Below are 15803 nucleotides of genomic sequence, written 5' to 3' on the forward strand. Positions count from 1 at the left end.
AAACGTTTTTGTTTCAGAAAGATGGTCTACCCAACAATTATACATACTTTTACACAAGTTAGTTAAGCAAGCTCAGCAGCCCGAATGTTCTCGAACACAGAAATTATATATCGCAAAGGGCACGCCGAGTACACAGAAATCTTATGCTTTCTCGAACGCAGGTAACAATTTTTTCTCGATCACAGGTTCAACAATGTTTCGCAAGCTTATGTACTTCGTGCAAGCAATGGAGCTCTATGGTCTATGCTGTGTGGAGGAAGATCGTTCGTTTAGTCGAATAGTGGGAGAATATACGGTCAAGATTGCACATGAATCAAATTTCAACGTACGAGTATATACATACACTATTATAAAACAACAAATATCAATTTTGTCTACTTGGGTTCAAAAAGAAAATGGAAATCCCCTCAAAGGAACTTGAGCATTTGAGCAATCGTTTAAAACCGTCTTACGCTTAAACACTCGTTCAGAACCAAAACTATCTCCCTGCACTCTTCTGCTTGGATTTTCTTGGTGTCCCCTCTTCACACCTTGGGAGTTGGGACTAGCTGACGCACTGGCCTCTTCCTGGAGCAACTTCATCTAAAGCTGGCTTCCGCTTACACACTCGTTCAGAACCAAAGCTACCTTCGTGCGCTCTTCTGCTTGGGTTTCTTGGTGTCCCTCTTGGAACTAGTCGACGCACTGGCCTCTTCCTCAGCTTTCTGCTCGGCCTCCAGCACAGCCAGCTGAAAATAATAACGAACCTAAATACGCTACAGCTCCGAATATTCTTTGCTTCATACCAGAGAAAAATACACAGTTACCTCGTCAAGTATCGGTTTCAGTTCCTTGAATCGAGTTTCGGCAAGATCAAAACCGTCTTTGCGGAGCTCCTGCCGTTGGGTGTACAGGATTACATGCAACACGTTTTATTAAGGATGATATACTAGCTGACCAATGATGGAAATTCGAGAAATGGAAACTAACCTTTCCAGTGTGTTGAGTGTGCTCATAGGCAGCCATTTGCCAGTACATATTTGTCCTCTTGTAGAAATCTCTCAGTGATTCTCCAGGCTTTCAGAATAAACAAAAGAAAATATAAGCAAAACAATATCTTGGTTTTGTTAACTGCAGGTAACGAATGGTTGGCCATGATTTGTTCGAGAACAGACATATGATGATATGGACAGGAGCCAGCTAATGAAAAGGAAAGCAATAAATCTAGAAGTGACAGAAAATAAACAAAACTAAGTACAACATTACCACTGGAGTCCTTTGAGAATCAGAAAGGCCAAGGATGACCCTGATCTGTTCTATCCGAGCACGCTTCTCTTTTCTACGCATGGTCTTACTTTCACCCTTCAGCAGAGACACAGCACTGGACACGTTCTTTGCAGCATCTTCATCAGACTACACAGGCATGTCGAGGAACACAGATAAATAACCACATGCTAACTATAGTCACTAATGGAAAAAGACACACCTAAGGAATGTCCAGGTATCAAGCTGTAGTAACTCATAAGAAGTCAACTAGACCAGGAGCATTCCTAACTCAAATATTTTTGCTACCAACAGCCACCTCCTTTTATCTATTTTTTAGAAGCTACTGTTAATTTTGAAATATGGGAAAATGCATGAATGCAACACTTTTAAGTCCAGTTAAATACTGTAGATGAATTGATATTTAGCTATGCAATTTTACCAAGACACAGACACCTAAACTCAATCTAATACAGTGCGTTGGAAAGTACCAGATGTTTTGGTTTAAGACAAAATTGATGGAACATGGAAAGTAAGATCTCTCTGCTTTCAAATAATATTCTGACAAAATATATGTTCTATAAGATGTTAAATCTAAGACCTGGCTGATTGATAATAGTTTGTAACCGAGATTACAACAGCAAGATTTTGTTCAGTGCAACCTATTAGGATCTATTTGGATGGTTAGAACGTAGGGTTGCTTACATGTAGGTTGAGGGAGTTAGTTGACACAGATACTAGAAGACATGTAAATATCTTATTCGTCCAAGAGACTAGACGGGTCAAAAGACGAGGGAGGAGAACAACATCAGATCGGTACACAAGGACAGCTGCAAATAGAAATGGAGGTGTTTTAATTGACAAGAGCTTCAAGAACGGTGTGGTGGATATGATGTGGTGGATATGAGAAGGCAAGGAGATAGATTATCTTAGTCAAGCTTATTGTGGGTGATTTGGTATTAAACATAATTAGTGTGTATGCCCCTCAAGTAGGGGACGACAAGAGTGCTAAGAGACTTACCTAGGAAGATGTAGATGGCATGATTAGAGCTATAACTACTAGTGAGAAGTTTTTCATTGGAGGAAATCCTCAATGGACATGTAGGTACATCAAGTGCAGGTTTCGAGCTGAGGCAGTTCATGCAAGTTTTGGGTAATGGTAGGAGAAATCAGAAGGAAAAGAAGTTTTTGACTTTGCGGTAGCTTTTGATCTATTGATAGCCAACACTTTCTTTAGAAAGTGAAGAATCCCATTTACTGACATATATAAGTGCCCAACACTCTAATTAGATTGACTTAAACCTCACAAGAAGAGAGGATAAACGAACATGCTTGGATTGCAAGGTGGTACCTGAGGAGTGTGTTGTCTCTCAACATGAGATTGTGGTGGTGGACTTTCGTTTTTAGGTATGTAATGTAACCGTAGAGATAACCAAGCCAAGTTTGCAAGAACAAAGTGATGGAAACTAAAAGGTGAGGCGTCAGAAGTCTTCTAGGAAAAGGTCATCAAAGGACACTTGGAAGGAAGATGACGCAAACAACATTTGAGAGAAGATGGCAACCTATATTAGTACATACCTCTTCTTCATCTTCATCTGTCTGGCTAGCATCCCCCTCTTCATTTTCATCATCATCAGTCTCATCATCATCATCATCATCCTCTTCCTCAGAAATTTCTAACCATTCAGATTCTGAGGCCTGAATAAAAAGGATAGTAATGATGACTTCTCCACAAACAGTAATGATTGTAATATGACTCTTTAAGTTCATTTGTTTGTCTGGTATTTAGATTGAAATATATATAATAATGTTAATTGATAATAAAATGGTAGAAAATAGATCCAGTTTGTAACTCACGGATATGATACACTTCCACTCATCAAGTTTGCTAAGGTTAAGTGAATATAGATCATCAAGAGTAATTTCTCTATCTTTCACTTCCATCATTCCTCCATACAAGTAGAGCATATCTTTCCCTACGGCCAAGCATGCATTGATACGACCACTGGGCTTCACCGCCTGTCCGTACCACAAGTCAATGAGCAACGGAAGTGTCACTGAAATGCAAATGCAAAGATTGAAATAACCTCCAAAAATGATTCTTGTGCTGTTGAATCAGAGAGAACATCAATGCTTCTGCTTGAGCCATCTTTAGTGATATTCAGAGTTTTGATCAACTGATTGGAAACTCCATTGACTTCAGGTTGTCCTTCAATAGCTTCTTCTACGTCCACCATGACCTCATCACCCTCATCATCAATAATATTAGCTTCTACATCATTCGTTGATTCTTTTCTTTTGATATTCCTTGCCTGTGCATGGAAATCAGCATTAAATATGAGCACTTTCGACAGCAATGAACTTAGTACTTGCTTTAAGCAAAGACCCGAGGGTTTTAGAATGTTTTAAGTCCAAAATATATAACATACGCATTTTCAACAGCTAGACCCTGTAGTTGTAGACTGTCTTGCTTTATCAGATATACAAGAATAAATTTCTGTAAAATACTTCATACAATGAATTTATATCTACATCTTTAGATCCACCAACCATGACTAATGGGATGGCTAGGAATCACCTTGATTTTAGCAGGCTTGTCTTTCCTGAGCTCTAGCGGGTACCTGAGATATTCAAGAGGGACGATTGATTCAACATACAAACAGAACACACAACTAAACAAGGAAGCATAACCTTTCTGGTCTAGGCTCCAACCACATTTAAATTGTGGACCAGAGAAAGGTAAACCGGTGCCAACTGAATCAAACGTCATCATTATATAATGCCACAGAGAGTAAAGCATGTGCTTGGAGCAAGGGATTCCAGGACTATTTTACATATTTCCAAAATAGCTAAGTTGTCTAGAGAACTACAAGAATATTGCAAAGGAAATTCAAACCCAAGGTGCTGAATAATTTAAAAATATACAAATCAGTGGTAAAGGATTAGTATTTTCAAATAGACCTATAACAGGTGTGTTTTGATTTAACAATGCTCCGAGGTGATTGAAATGTTAAACCCATGTATTATTGAATGTGTTGATATGAGCTAAAAAGTAGCAGCAGTACTGTAGTGGTCGTATACAACCATAAAAGAAATAGACTCAAAAGGCAACAAAAAAGCTGGTATATGACTATATTTACTTTAATAAAAATCAAATTGGACAAAGCTGAATAAAGATGCCAAGAGGATCGCACCATCGGTGGTTATCCAATTGGAAACCATACAGCTCGTTCATGAACATGCTCATAATGACATCACCTACAAACCAAGGCAGGAGAATAATAAGCATACCTTGAAAATATATATAGGTAGCAATTGAGTACAAAATAAAAAATATAAACCTACTTCTCATTTTTTAAGCCAGTTTTTCATAGCATGATGAGCGTGAGTTAAATAACTTAACTTATTATTGTGTGGTGCCGCAGTGTACATCTACAAAAGTTCAACAGCAATCAACTCAATTTGATATCAACATTCACAATGGAAGTATCATAGTTGCTATTATCTAGTATCTACTTTTGTTTGCAACAGGAAACACCAGTACGACAGGAAAGAAAACCATCAATTTATTTAATTACCGCAAGCTAAAGTAAAAAGTAACATATTGCAAGAATTAAATCACATCAATAAATTCAGTTATTGCCTAAACAATCGGAGTAGTGTGTATGAAACATCTCCCATTGAGATTCTGTGAACCTTGATAGTATATATACAGATCCATGTTTGCTGATCTACTCATTATGCTCTGGTTTTTGTCTAATTTTCCAGCCTTTGATTCAACACATTTCATGAAATTGGGTAACTTTTGTCAGTTTTTTTTTTCTTTTTGTCATTCCATTAGGAATTAAACCATGAACAAGAAATATTCAGGTGAACAACAGAACACCCTAATTACCAAAATAGATGATTTTTTAATCATTTAATGACCAAACATAAGCAACAGAAAATACATGCATTTCTAATATATAGCTAAGCATGTAGCACAGGTGCAGAGAGCTTGATTATGAGTAACCTTCAACTTCCATATCTACCACACCACCAAAAAGAACAGCCCTTTTCTTGTGCACACACATTGAAAAACCAGCTCTGGGACCAGGCGGCATCCCAGCCTTCTTAACCTATTAGCAATTAAGATTAACAAAGTAAATATAAAAAACACTAGATGGGGACCTGTAGCTTTTAAGGCAAAACTCAAAATGTTGTCAATATAAAATTCCTAGACTATGTAGCTTTTGAGGCAAAACTCAAAATGTTGTCAATATAAAATTCCTAGACTACAAACATGGAAAGATAAAAATCAACAGTCATTTAATATGATTATATAAATGTTAGTGCCAACCTTATTCCACTCCCAAGTACGAGGATCAAGAGACCACATATCTGCATGAACTGTTCCTTTTTCTTTGTCAGAAGAAACTTCTTTAAAATATCCACCATATAGATATATCTGCAAAAAAGAACATAAAGACATTTGCAAATAAAACTAGTAAGAAAACAAGGCATAACCAATAGTTCTTGGCATCTAATGTGCCATAAGACCATAATTTGTCATGTAGCTAATTTGATATTAATCAATGGCCAAAAAAGGTGTTACGACTTGTAGAGTCAGAAAAAAATGTATCGTTTTATTGAACAAAGATGTGCACATGATTGTGTCATCATTTGATTGAACAAAGATGTCGACATGATTGTGTCAGCATGACATATTGACATAACAGATGATTCAAAAGGGAACCAAGTTCAATGTCCAACAATAAGAGCTCTCACAATAACTTGTGGCACATAAACAGTTGAAAATTTTAGGTAGTGTTAAATAATATCATGCACCATAAATATCTAAGAAGACAGAAAATATAGCTTGCCTGATCTTGGTAAACAGCAAGTTGAAAGCCACTTCTTGGACTTGGCCATAGGCATCCAGGTCGAGGCTTGATTTCCTCCCACTAAAATATTGAAGTGCTCAATAAGAACATTCAAATTGACGGCTTATATGTTACTAAGAAAGATTATGGAGTTATCAGTACAAAATGAAAATAAACAACGTTCACTCACCTTGAAATGGTCCAAATCAAAAACATGCAGATCATTGTAGTACCTGTGGAAGGATATTATCAGAAGATGTTCTATGCTATTAGTTTATTTTCTGTCACTTTGTGACTGTGTTATCAATTGTAAGAATCCATAAATCATAATTTTATGGGAACTCCCATTCTCTCTCAAACAAGATCCAAAAATAAATATTAATCAAGCAATCACATCAGCACATCAGAAATGAGAGTTGCATACAAATTAACTCTACTGACCTCACTTCCCTAAGAGTGTCATAAAAGCCACCAAATAGAACAATCTTATGCTTGTAAAGAACCTGCAAAAAAAAAGATAAATAAAGAATGTCTTAAACTGGCTAGATGGCAATATAGAAGTATAATATGAGCATGGGAAAGAAATGAATATATGTCTGTCCTCTTAAAATTGTCAGAACAATATTGAGAAATGGAAATAATTATCGATGGTGTATATACATAATAATATATATCAGTTATGCTGGCTCGACCATGTACTTAAGGAACTCCACAGAATGAATGCAAAATTTCCTATTTAGCAGGGTTATCAAGGTGGTATGGTGAGGCATGGCTACTGACTACTGCCTTATGCTTAAGCGACTAACGCGTGAGGCATGATGATGCCTTAAGAGTTTAAGAAAAACTTTAAAAAGCAGCTTAGAGCAGTAACCAGTAAATGATGAAGAAAAAAGAAAAGGAAAAAAGAAAATGAAAGGAGTAAGAAGTGGGCTGGCCCAGCCCACCAGGCAGCCCATGTGCCCCTCCCTCGTCCCTCCTCCTTCCCTCAATGTTGTTCCGCCTCCGTTGGTCAGCACTCAGCACTCTCAGGTCCACAGTTGCCACTGTCCCCCCCTCCAAATCGAGCAATCGGCGAGCAGGAGATGGAAGAATCAAGCCAGCAAAAACAAAATCAAGCAGGCCAGCAGCAGAATTGACAAGGAGACGACAGAATCAGCATGTGCATAAGGAGACAGGGTGTCACCTTGGAGAACGTATCTAGTGCACATGGAATTTTAGTGCACATGATGCACATAATAAATCATCACCACTAATCTTAGATCTAACGTCTGTAGTTGTTTGCTATATTTGCTAAGGACTCCCTCCGACGTGGTGGGCTGTAGTGGCGGAAGGTGTTATTTGTAAATTACAATGATCAACCAGAGACGTTAGATCTGAGATGGATAGTGATGATTTAATATGTACACCATGTGCACAAAGCTTTCATGTGCACCGGATATGTCCTCGTCACCTTGCCCCTGAAGTGAAACCTGGACCACTCCGATGCTTAAGAGACACCTTAATAACCATATTATTTTCTCATATTTAAGTGCCTTAGCTTTTCAAATACAGTGTATTACAAACAGTTAAGAACTACCAAACATTACCTTGAACTAGCAACACAAACACATGTTCTGTACAACTTCTTTTACCACAGAAAAAAGTTGTACTTTGTTCATGATCATAATGCATAAAGATGCAAGCAGTCTAGCCCTAGAACCCACAGATAAGCTTAATTTTGTGGTTTACTCATGTCAGTTGCTGTGAGCAAACCACAAAATCAAGCCTATATGCGGGTCTGCGGGCTAGCCCGCTTGCATCCCAAATAATGCACACAAGATTATGAGAATGGAAACTCCACAGTGAATAGATGATTTCGACAGAAGATACTAACCATCCTGTGTCCTGAACGTGCACTTGGGCAGCCCTTTGCAAGAATCTGCTCCCATTGATTTGTTTTCAGATCCAATGTCCAAAAGTCCTACGATAATTTAGTCAAGGAATAAGAAAAGGCACCACCTTTTATGATTGTTGCATAAAGATACGCAGTGCAGTTTGACATTGACCCCTCCAATGTTTTCAAGTCGTCCGATACTCCGATTAATCGCGATTAGTCGCGATTAATCATCGAAGTCGGTTTGGACCAATCACGATTAATCGCCCAAGTCGTCCGACTAATCGTGATTAATCGCGATTAATCGCCCTAGTTGGTCAGCTAGAACGACCAGCAAGTCGTCCGACTTGAAAACATTGGACCCCTCAATGCTAAGGAATTTTCTACTTCTCGAGTTATAAATGGGAGAAAGAGTTCAAATGTTAGTGTCTATGAGAGAAATTTGAATTAAAATTGTGTAGCTTTCTCGACAAAAAATATAATCATGTGTAGAGATGAGTATCATTACTCCTATCTAGGTTTGAAATTGAAAATGCAAGTCAAATATATACATATTTTGCTCCTAACGAAGGTGTAAACCTGATGCCAAGAAAACATTCTTAAAATGACAATAACAAAATTAAACTATCATGATTAGTTTCCTACCTTGTAATGATGAAAACGTTCTTGGTTTGGTGAAGTAAACTCCCCACCTAAAATATCAACAAAGGAAAAGGTGTTAATTATGTACATTTAAACAGCATGTTACCCAGAGTGAAGTTATATTACCAAACATGTATATATTATTCTTCCAGGCTACTGTCTGGTGAGCACTTCGTGGAGGTGGACTGTTAGGGCTAGATACCAATTTCCATTCATTTTTCTCTACATCATAGCGATAAAGATCACCATAAACAAAGGTCTGCACAGATAGGATCACAATATCATTCATCAACACAACATAGTACTCCCTCTGTTCCAAATTACATATAGTTCACTTCCGTTTTGTCCAAAGTCAAACTTCAGTTTTGACCGAGCTTTTAGAAAAATATACTAACATCTACAATTCAAATAAATGCTCTACCAAATCATATTTCATGGAGAATTCAATGAAACTAATTTGATGTTCTAGATGTTGTGCATTTTTTATATGTAAACTTGGTCAAAGTTAAAGAAGTTTGATTTAAGACAAAGCCACAGTGAACTATAATTTAAGACGGACGGAGTACATGTCAAGAAAAATATGATAAAATATCAAAAGATAAAAGCTAAGCAACCCATTACATTAGAACAAGAACTGCAGTGTCTGCAAAATAAAATGAATTAAAAGAAAACTTTCAACATAAACTATGGAAGGGTCATAATAAAACCACTACAAGATGTATTAGACATCAATATACACAAAACATGTGGTCCGCACCTTGCTACCATTGTAGAACTCTCCCCCATACAGGATCAATTCTGTCTCTTTCACTGGGTTAACAGTAAGCTGAAAAAGGGAATGTAAGATTTAGAAAAAACTTCCCGGTTTACTTGACCAGCTAGAATTTTGAATGCAACTGCCTGAGTTAATAATTAGATGCCAAAAAGGTAGTATTGTAAACAATTACCCAGTAAAAAGCACTTAAAGAAGCAAAGATCACAAGCTCAACTTAGATTTGGCACAAATGAAAGGTCCAGTTATGTAACCCAAAAGATCACCAGATTTCATCAATAGCTTCAATTTTAATAAAATGTTATCTTGCCCTATAGAAAATCATCGATCTGACTACTTGTGATTGTTAGCCAGCCATATATGGCTTGCGTGTATGGGTCCAGCACCTAGGCGTCAACCGCCAGCTAGCTCTATGTATTTTTGGTTAGAGAGAATTGAGGAGATCTTGTTGGTGCTGTTTCTATAAATCACAAGATCCCCTTGTTAGAGTGGACGCACTAACCAATTCAACCCAAAAGTTTAAGCTAATGGGAGAAGGTAGTTTGTTCACTTATACACTTCAACACCCCTCACCCCCTATATATTGTACACCACCTCGCTCAATCAATCAATCCACTAATTCCACACAATCTCATTTGCTTTCATGGTACGCAATGATTTCAAGTCGTCCGACTAATCGCGATTAGTCGGGCTGGTCGGCTATTTGGGCTCGATTAACTGGACGACTCGACTAGATAGGTTGGTCGTCTGACTAATCGCCTGATTACTGTTTCCTGGTCGTCCCATAGGGTTTTGTTATTGGGCCATTTTTCTACGATATACTTTAGACTACCCTCTCTCTCCTTTGTAATACCTAGCCACCAAACGGTGTACTACGTCTCCTACTCTCCTCTCTTGCCAGCCCGACCATGGTTTTCAAGTCGGTAAGTCTCGAGTCGACAAGGTACCGACTTGGTGACTAGTCAATAAGTCAGTCGACTAGTCGTCGACTTGCCAATATCCCTAGATGCATCTTCCATATCCCTAGAGCTTGTTGTGACTTGTGAGGGCGGCGCGGGTTGCTGAGACTTGTCAGGGCAGAGGTGGGCTGCTTCCTCGACGGCTGGAGGTGGGCGGCGGCCAGAGGAGGGCGACACAGACCTCAACGGCTGGAGGCCTCGAGCCCTCGACGGCTGGAGGTGGGCGTTTGGGCGGCGGCCAGAGGAGGGGAGGCGGTCAGAGGAGGGCGGCGGGCAGAGGTGGGGCTAGAGGTGGGCGGCTGGCGGCGGACATAGGGGCTGGCGGCCGACGGCGGGCAGAGGGGCTGGCGCCAGAGGAGTTCCTGGCGGCGGACAGGAACAGGACTAGAGGCGGCTATTGGGTTTAGGTTAGGGTTTATGGTGTGTAATGGACAAATGGGCCTTTCTGATGTTTGGGCCGAATTAGGGGCAAGTCGGCCGACTAGTTCGACCAAGTCGACGACTAGTCGACTAATCTATTCCAGTCGCTGGCAAGTCGACCGACTTGGTAGAAAAGTCGAGCCGAGCTCCTAAGTCGGCCTCCCGTGACCGACTGGACGACTAGTCGACGACTTGAAATCAGGGAGCCCGACTGTTCCAACCCTTGCCCTTATTCACACTTGGTCACCGACGGCTTCCCCTTCAGACCTGCGGCTCACCGGAGGCTGTCTCCACCGGCGGCTACACCACCCTGCCCCTTCCCCTGCTCGCCTGCTGCAGTCTCCACCGGCGGCGGATGTCTCAAGGTTCACCAGTTGTAGTCTCCACCCTGGCCCTTCCCAAGCTCCAGCAGACCTGCACTATTGAGGAGATGAGCTCGTCATCTCAAGGTTCCTCCTGCTCCCCCCATCTCCCCCTAGTCTGTAGTTCTGCCAAACTAGTGGATGGTTGTTGGCTGCTCTAATCCTAAGCATGTGCTAAGTAGTGACTTTCTAATTTATATAATGTATAGTTGTATACAGGTATATATATATATATAAGTATAACTACTAGACTAGGGCGACCAGAGACCGACTAGGAGTCGACTAATCGCCCTAGTCGTCACCTAATCGCAACTAGTCGCCTGGTTGGTCCTAGGGATCGACTAGGCGACTTGAAATCATTGGTACCACGAGTCTAGGCTAATCATCTGATTCACCTTCCGCACCTAGCGGGCGCCCTTCTTGGTGCTGCTACTGCTCCATGGCCAACCCTTCCGCTGGCACCATAGACGTTCATGCGACTGCTGACGCTGCCTCTACTGCTGCTCTGCGCAGAGGATGCCCGCACTACCAAAGAGGCCAGCAAATGCACGTCCAAAATCGCCTGTGACGCCGCTCTCGCTCATGCACAGGAGGTCGAGCACGAGGCTGCCCTAGCTCAGAAGGAACTTGACGTGGTCGACGAGCGCTTTCATGTCATCCTTGACCATGCTGCTCGCGAGCGCACTGCGGCTGAACCACCCCAGGAAGATGACGCTGCTGGCAATGATGTTGTCACTGATGCCACCACTCATGCCGGCGACCCTCCTCCTTTCGAGGGACTTCTTCACCACGAGGTTGTTGGCTTGTTGCGCTCCTCAATCTGCACGTGCAAGTTGTTGCCGTGCATAATATCCATGCCCTCATGCCCCACCTCCTCAATCTCAACTTCGCCTTCTATGCGAGATGGGACAAATCCTTCCTCCTCACCGTCGACAAGTTCTCCTCTTCGACGTCGCCAATGTTGTTGCAAAAGCTACCTGGTTATGTCACTCGTGTGAGTTGCACACTCTTTGTGCATATAACCTTGGTGTATTGTGACAACATCAACTGTCTACATGTCTTTGAACATCGTTCAACACCAGCACACCAAACATGTGGAGATCGATCTACATTTCGTTCGGGAGCGTGTTGCACTTGGCGATGTTCATGTCCTCCATGAGCCTACGACATCCCAATTATGGATGAAAATTGATACTTATTCGAATATCATTTTTTGTCTTCTTCTTTGATTGCGAATAAATAGGATATATAATCTGCTATGCAAATTCTTGTTTTTAGCATTGAGCCTGTAAAGATTCATAAAAGATAAACCTCAAATTTATCATATATCTTCTCAAATGATAGATATAAAATTCGGATATAAATAAGGATACGGATTCAGATATATATATTTTCACCTTTTTGTTGTAGGGAGCAAATAATGCATAAAACAATTTATGCAAAATTTCATTATTATTTGTAATATTGTGTTTTATAACATAAGAAAAGATCAACATCATCTTTCATAGATATCTATTTTAAAATGTTAAATTTGTCCTAACAATTCGGATATCCACTTTCATCCCTAATCCTAATTTGCCGACATATTCACCATGGGGCTGCATTCGTCAGTCTCCACGGAGTTTCGGTCCAATCTAAATGTTCAATCTACCAAGGATGTGATCGTGGGGGCGCGTTAGAGGGCCATATATGGCTTGCATGTATGGGTCCAGCGCCCAGGCATTAATGGCCAGCCGGCAATATGTATCTTTGGTTGGAGAGAATTGAGGAGACCTTGTTGGTGTTGTTTCTATAGATCACAAGATCTCCACACCCCTTGTGCAGTACCTCTCTCAATCAATCAATCCACTAATTCCACTCTACCTCATTTGCTTTCAGCGATAAGTTCAGACATGATAAATTCTAAGAACCCAACAAGACCAGCTGAATTACAGAAGTACCATAAGGCAGGTGCAGAAGTATGCTAATTTAATTCAGTCATTTGAAGCTTTGCGGTGCCTTTACCGAGCAATTGGACCGAGGAGATGGTGCGGGAACATTCTCCTCCACATGAACCTCCTTCTTCGCTTCTTCCTTCTGTATGCTCCTCTGAGTATAGACAGCAGAAGTGCATCAAATGGGGGAAAATACAAAGGTTGCAACTTGCAACTTATCAGATGCAAAGCAGCAATGCCACAAAATGCATGGGCAGCGAGTAGAGACAGAGCTGACCCGCAGCTAAAAACAACGCGGAAGGGTTCGAAAAGCCATAAATTCACGCAAGCATCAAAAGCGTAGCAGCGTAGATGATTTCAGCCGCCGCTGGTACGTGCTGGTACTGCAAAACGAAGCCGCGATGGAAAGAGGTAGGAAGGAGAGAACACCGACAAGGATGGCTTCGATGTCGTCCTCCTCGCCGACCTTGCGGGAATCCCGGCGGGCACGCTTCTCCTCGCCCTTGGCTGTCTTCCGCTCCGTCTTCTCCTTCCCCTTCCCAGGCTTCTTCTGCTTCTTCCCCATCCCCTCCCTGCAGGGGACATGGGCTCGGGTGTTCAGCTTAGTACAGCAGCAAGGGGATAGAATTCGCAAGGCGGCAGGCATACCTCGCGCGAATGCTCTTCGCCGGAAAGCGGCCGACGAAGACCTGTGCAACTGGCGTAGGTCGGCGGCGGCGCGAGGTGAACGGGAGAAGGAAAACGGCAAAGAGGTGCGAGTGCAGGACTAGGAGAGCAACTGTTCCGGCTTCCGGGCCTGTTTACATGTAGCTCCTCCGTGCGCTACTGGGCCGGGGTTTTTTTTCTTATTCACCAGCTTCACTGGAGATGGAAATGTGTACCCAAACCTAAATATCTAACGGGTTTTACCGTTTTACTCAATATGAAAACAGATATAAGATGATTTCTCTATTTACGGTTATGCTAATGGGCAAGAACATCTACCTGTTGCGTAGACGGTACAGATACAAGCTGTTACTACCTATAACCGACTATCCATGGGTAAAATATACTCGCATCAATGCCACTATAACTATCTAATAGAGCATATCTTAACTAAAATAAAACTCTTCTCTAGCTATCGTTTGTCTAGCTACCAAGTTATATAATCATATGATTTGTTATATGTGAAGTTGAACTTGTTTTTATATCTTTTAATATTTTGATTGATTGATATATTGGAATTTAAGACGTTTCTAGTGGGTAAAGGTTACCTGACGAGTAAAATTACCCGTCTGGGTATGAATATGAGTAAGATTTTATATTCACGAGTATATACGGGTAACCCAATGAGAGAATTTTTTTATGGATACAATTATAGAATGGTACCCAACGAATATGTACCCGTTGTCATCCTAGACAACCAACTCTAGAACTAGGCATAAAATAAGAGCTCGAAGCCTAAAGCACAAAATACCCAAGATAGTGTCCTTTTAGTCCGAAGCCTAGTAACCGAGTAGTTTCTACGCGTAACAAAACTCAATACCAATTTTAATTCGGATCTAATCTGATAAGACTCTGCGATACCGGAAATATCTGCTAGGCCCGATTTTTTTTCTGCACCAGCTACAGGGCTGGACGTGTACATACGGATGGAACATGCATGCCGATGCAAGGGATGCCCATGCGTAGGAGAAGCCAAATGCTGCATGCATGCCTTTGGCGGCCACCAATCTGTTGAAAACACTAATGAAGGATTATGTGGTCAAATATCGAATATAGTCCTAAGAGCTATCACGTATCTATATATAGAATCTGTACCCCTCATATGGAATAGGGATCAGAAAGAGGTCAGAGACTCAACCCTATATCTTGTGTCTCGTGTGTTTCCTCTATCGTGTTTATAAAAAGGGAGACGGGTTTTCTACAGCTTCCTGCGCCTCTACTGCTGACGGGAGGGAATGGAGCGGATCTGGTGATCCGTGGTAACGTAGTTCTCAACACGTTATCAGCACGCTCTACCTCAACGTTCCTGTGGGATCAGAGATCTGCATCAACTTTCCGTCAAACCGGCAGGTCCTCCGGCCTTGTCGAACTGTCCTACGCGACAGGCTTCGTTCCTATTTACTGAATCAAGACACATGGTATGTAATTTCTAGATCGGAACTACGGTTTAGTTCCAATCTAAAGTTTATTGCGGCTCAAAACAAAAATATCGATGTTGGGTGCCACGCACTCCCCCCACCACGCGCTGCCACAAGTCGCTGAGCCGACCTGTCGCCGGTGTCGCGTACTCGCGTGAACCGCCTCAGTGCGGCACTTCACAATCACAAGAAAGCCCGCTCACCTGTCGGCCCCGTCGGCCGGCCCGCGTGGCCGCGCGTTAGCACCACCCATCTCAGGCGTGGACACACCTTTCCCATGCGTAGCAAAACGCTGGCAATGGGCTTCAGTCGTCGGCCCCTTCACGCACTACAGTGATTGCCTGATTGGTGCGGGTGTCCGGTGCTATCCTTACTGCGAAAAAATGGATCACCACGCTCCCATACGCTCCTGGAGTCCCGATCTGGTTAAAACGGTAGCTGCCGTTGTCGGGGACCATAATTAGGGGTACCCCCAAGACTCCTAAATCTCAGCTGGTAACCCCCATCAGCACAAAGCTGCAAAAGCCTGATGGGTGCGATTAAGGTCAAGGCTCAGTCCACCCAAGGGACACGATCTCGCCTCGCCCGAGCCGAGCCTCGGGCAAAGGCAGCCG

At 41.8% G+C, this 15803-nt stretch overlaps 1 protein-coding gene across 1 annotated transcript; it reads right to left on the bottom strand.

The window, feature by feature from the left end:
* Positions 1-281: 281 nt before the first annotated feature.
* Positions 282-13893, bottom strand: LOC103648564 (kelch domain-containing protein 4). The gene is made up of 21 exons (XM_020548261.2): positions 13715-13893; positions 13500-13638; positions 13137-13220; positions 9377-9445; positions 8746-8878; positions 8623-8669; positions 7978-8064; positions 6546-6607; positions 6295-6337; positions 6105-6185; positions 5582-5689; positions 5255-5360; positions 4437-4500; positions 3821-3863; positions 3330-3554; positions 3100-3261; positions 2821-2940; positions 1246-1392; positions 970-1056; positions 807-875; positions 282-728 (listed from the first exon to the last, which is right to left on the bottom strand). The coding sequence occupies exons 2-21, from the start codon at positions 13629-13631 to the stop codon at positions 624-626; spliced, it is 1974 nt and encodes a 657-aa protein (XP_020403850.1). The 5' UTR covers positions 13632-13638; positions 13715-13893; the 3' UTR covers positions 282-623.
* Positions 13894-15803: the final 1910 nt, after the last annotated feature.

This window comes from Zea mays, chromosome 2 (genome assembly GCF_902167145.1).
Source record: "Zea mays cultivar B73 chromosome 2, Zm-B73-REFERENCE-NAM-5.0, whole genome shotgun sequence".
In the NCBI taxonomy this organism is placed as follows: Eukaryota; Viridiplantae; Streptophyta; class Magnoliopsida; order Poales; family Poaceae; genus Zea; species Zea mays.

Excerpts from the sequence above, each read along its gene's own strand:
- LOC103648564 (XM_020548261.2), bottom strand. The coding sequence starts at position 13,631 with ATGGGGAAGAAGCAGAAGAAGCCTGGGAAGGGGAAGGAGAAGACGGAG. Across the intron at positions 8,879-9,376 it reads AGTTCTACAATGGTAGCAAG|ACCTTTGTTTATGGTGATCT; the intron begins GTGCGGACCACA and ends CTATCTGTGCAG. Across the intron at positions 8,670-8,745 it reads GAATAATATATACATGTTTG|GTGGGGAGTTTACTTCACCA; the intron begins GTAATATAACTT and ends TTGATATTTTAG.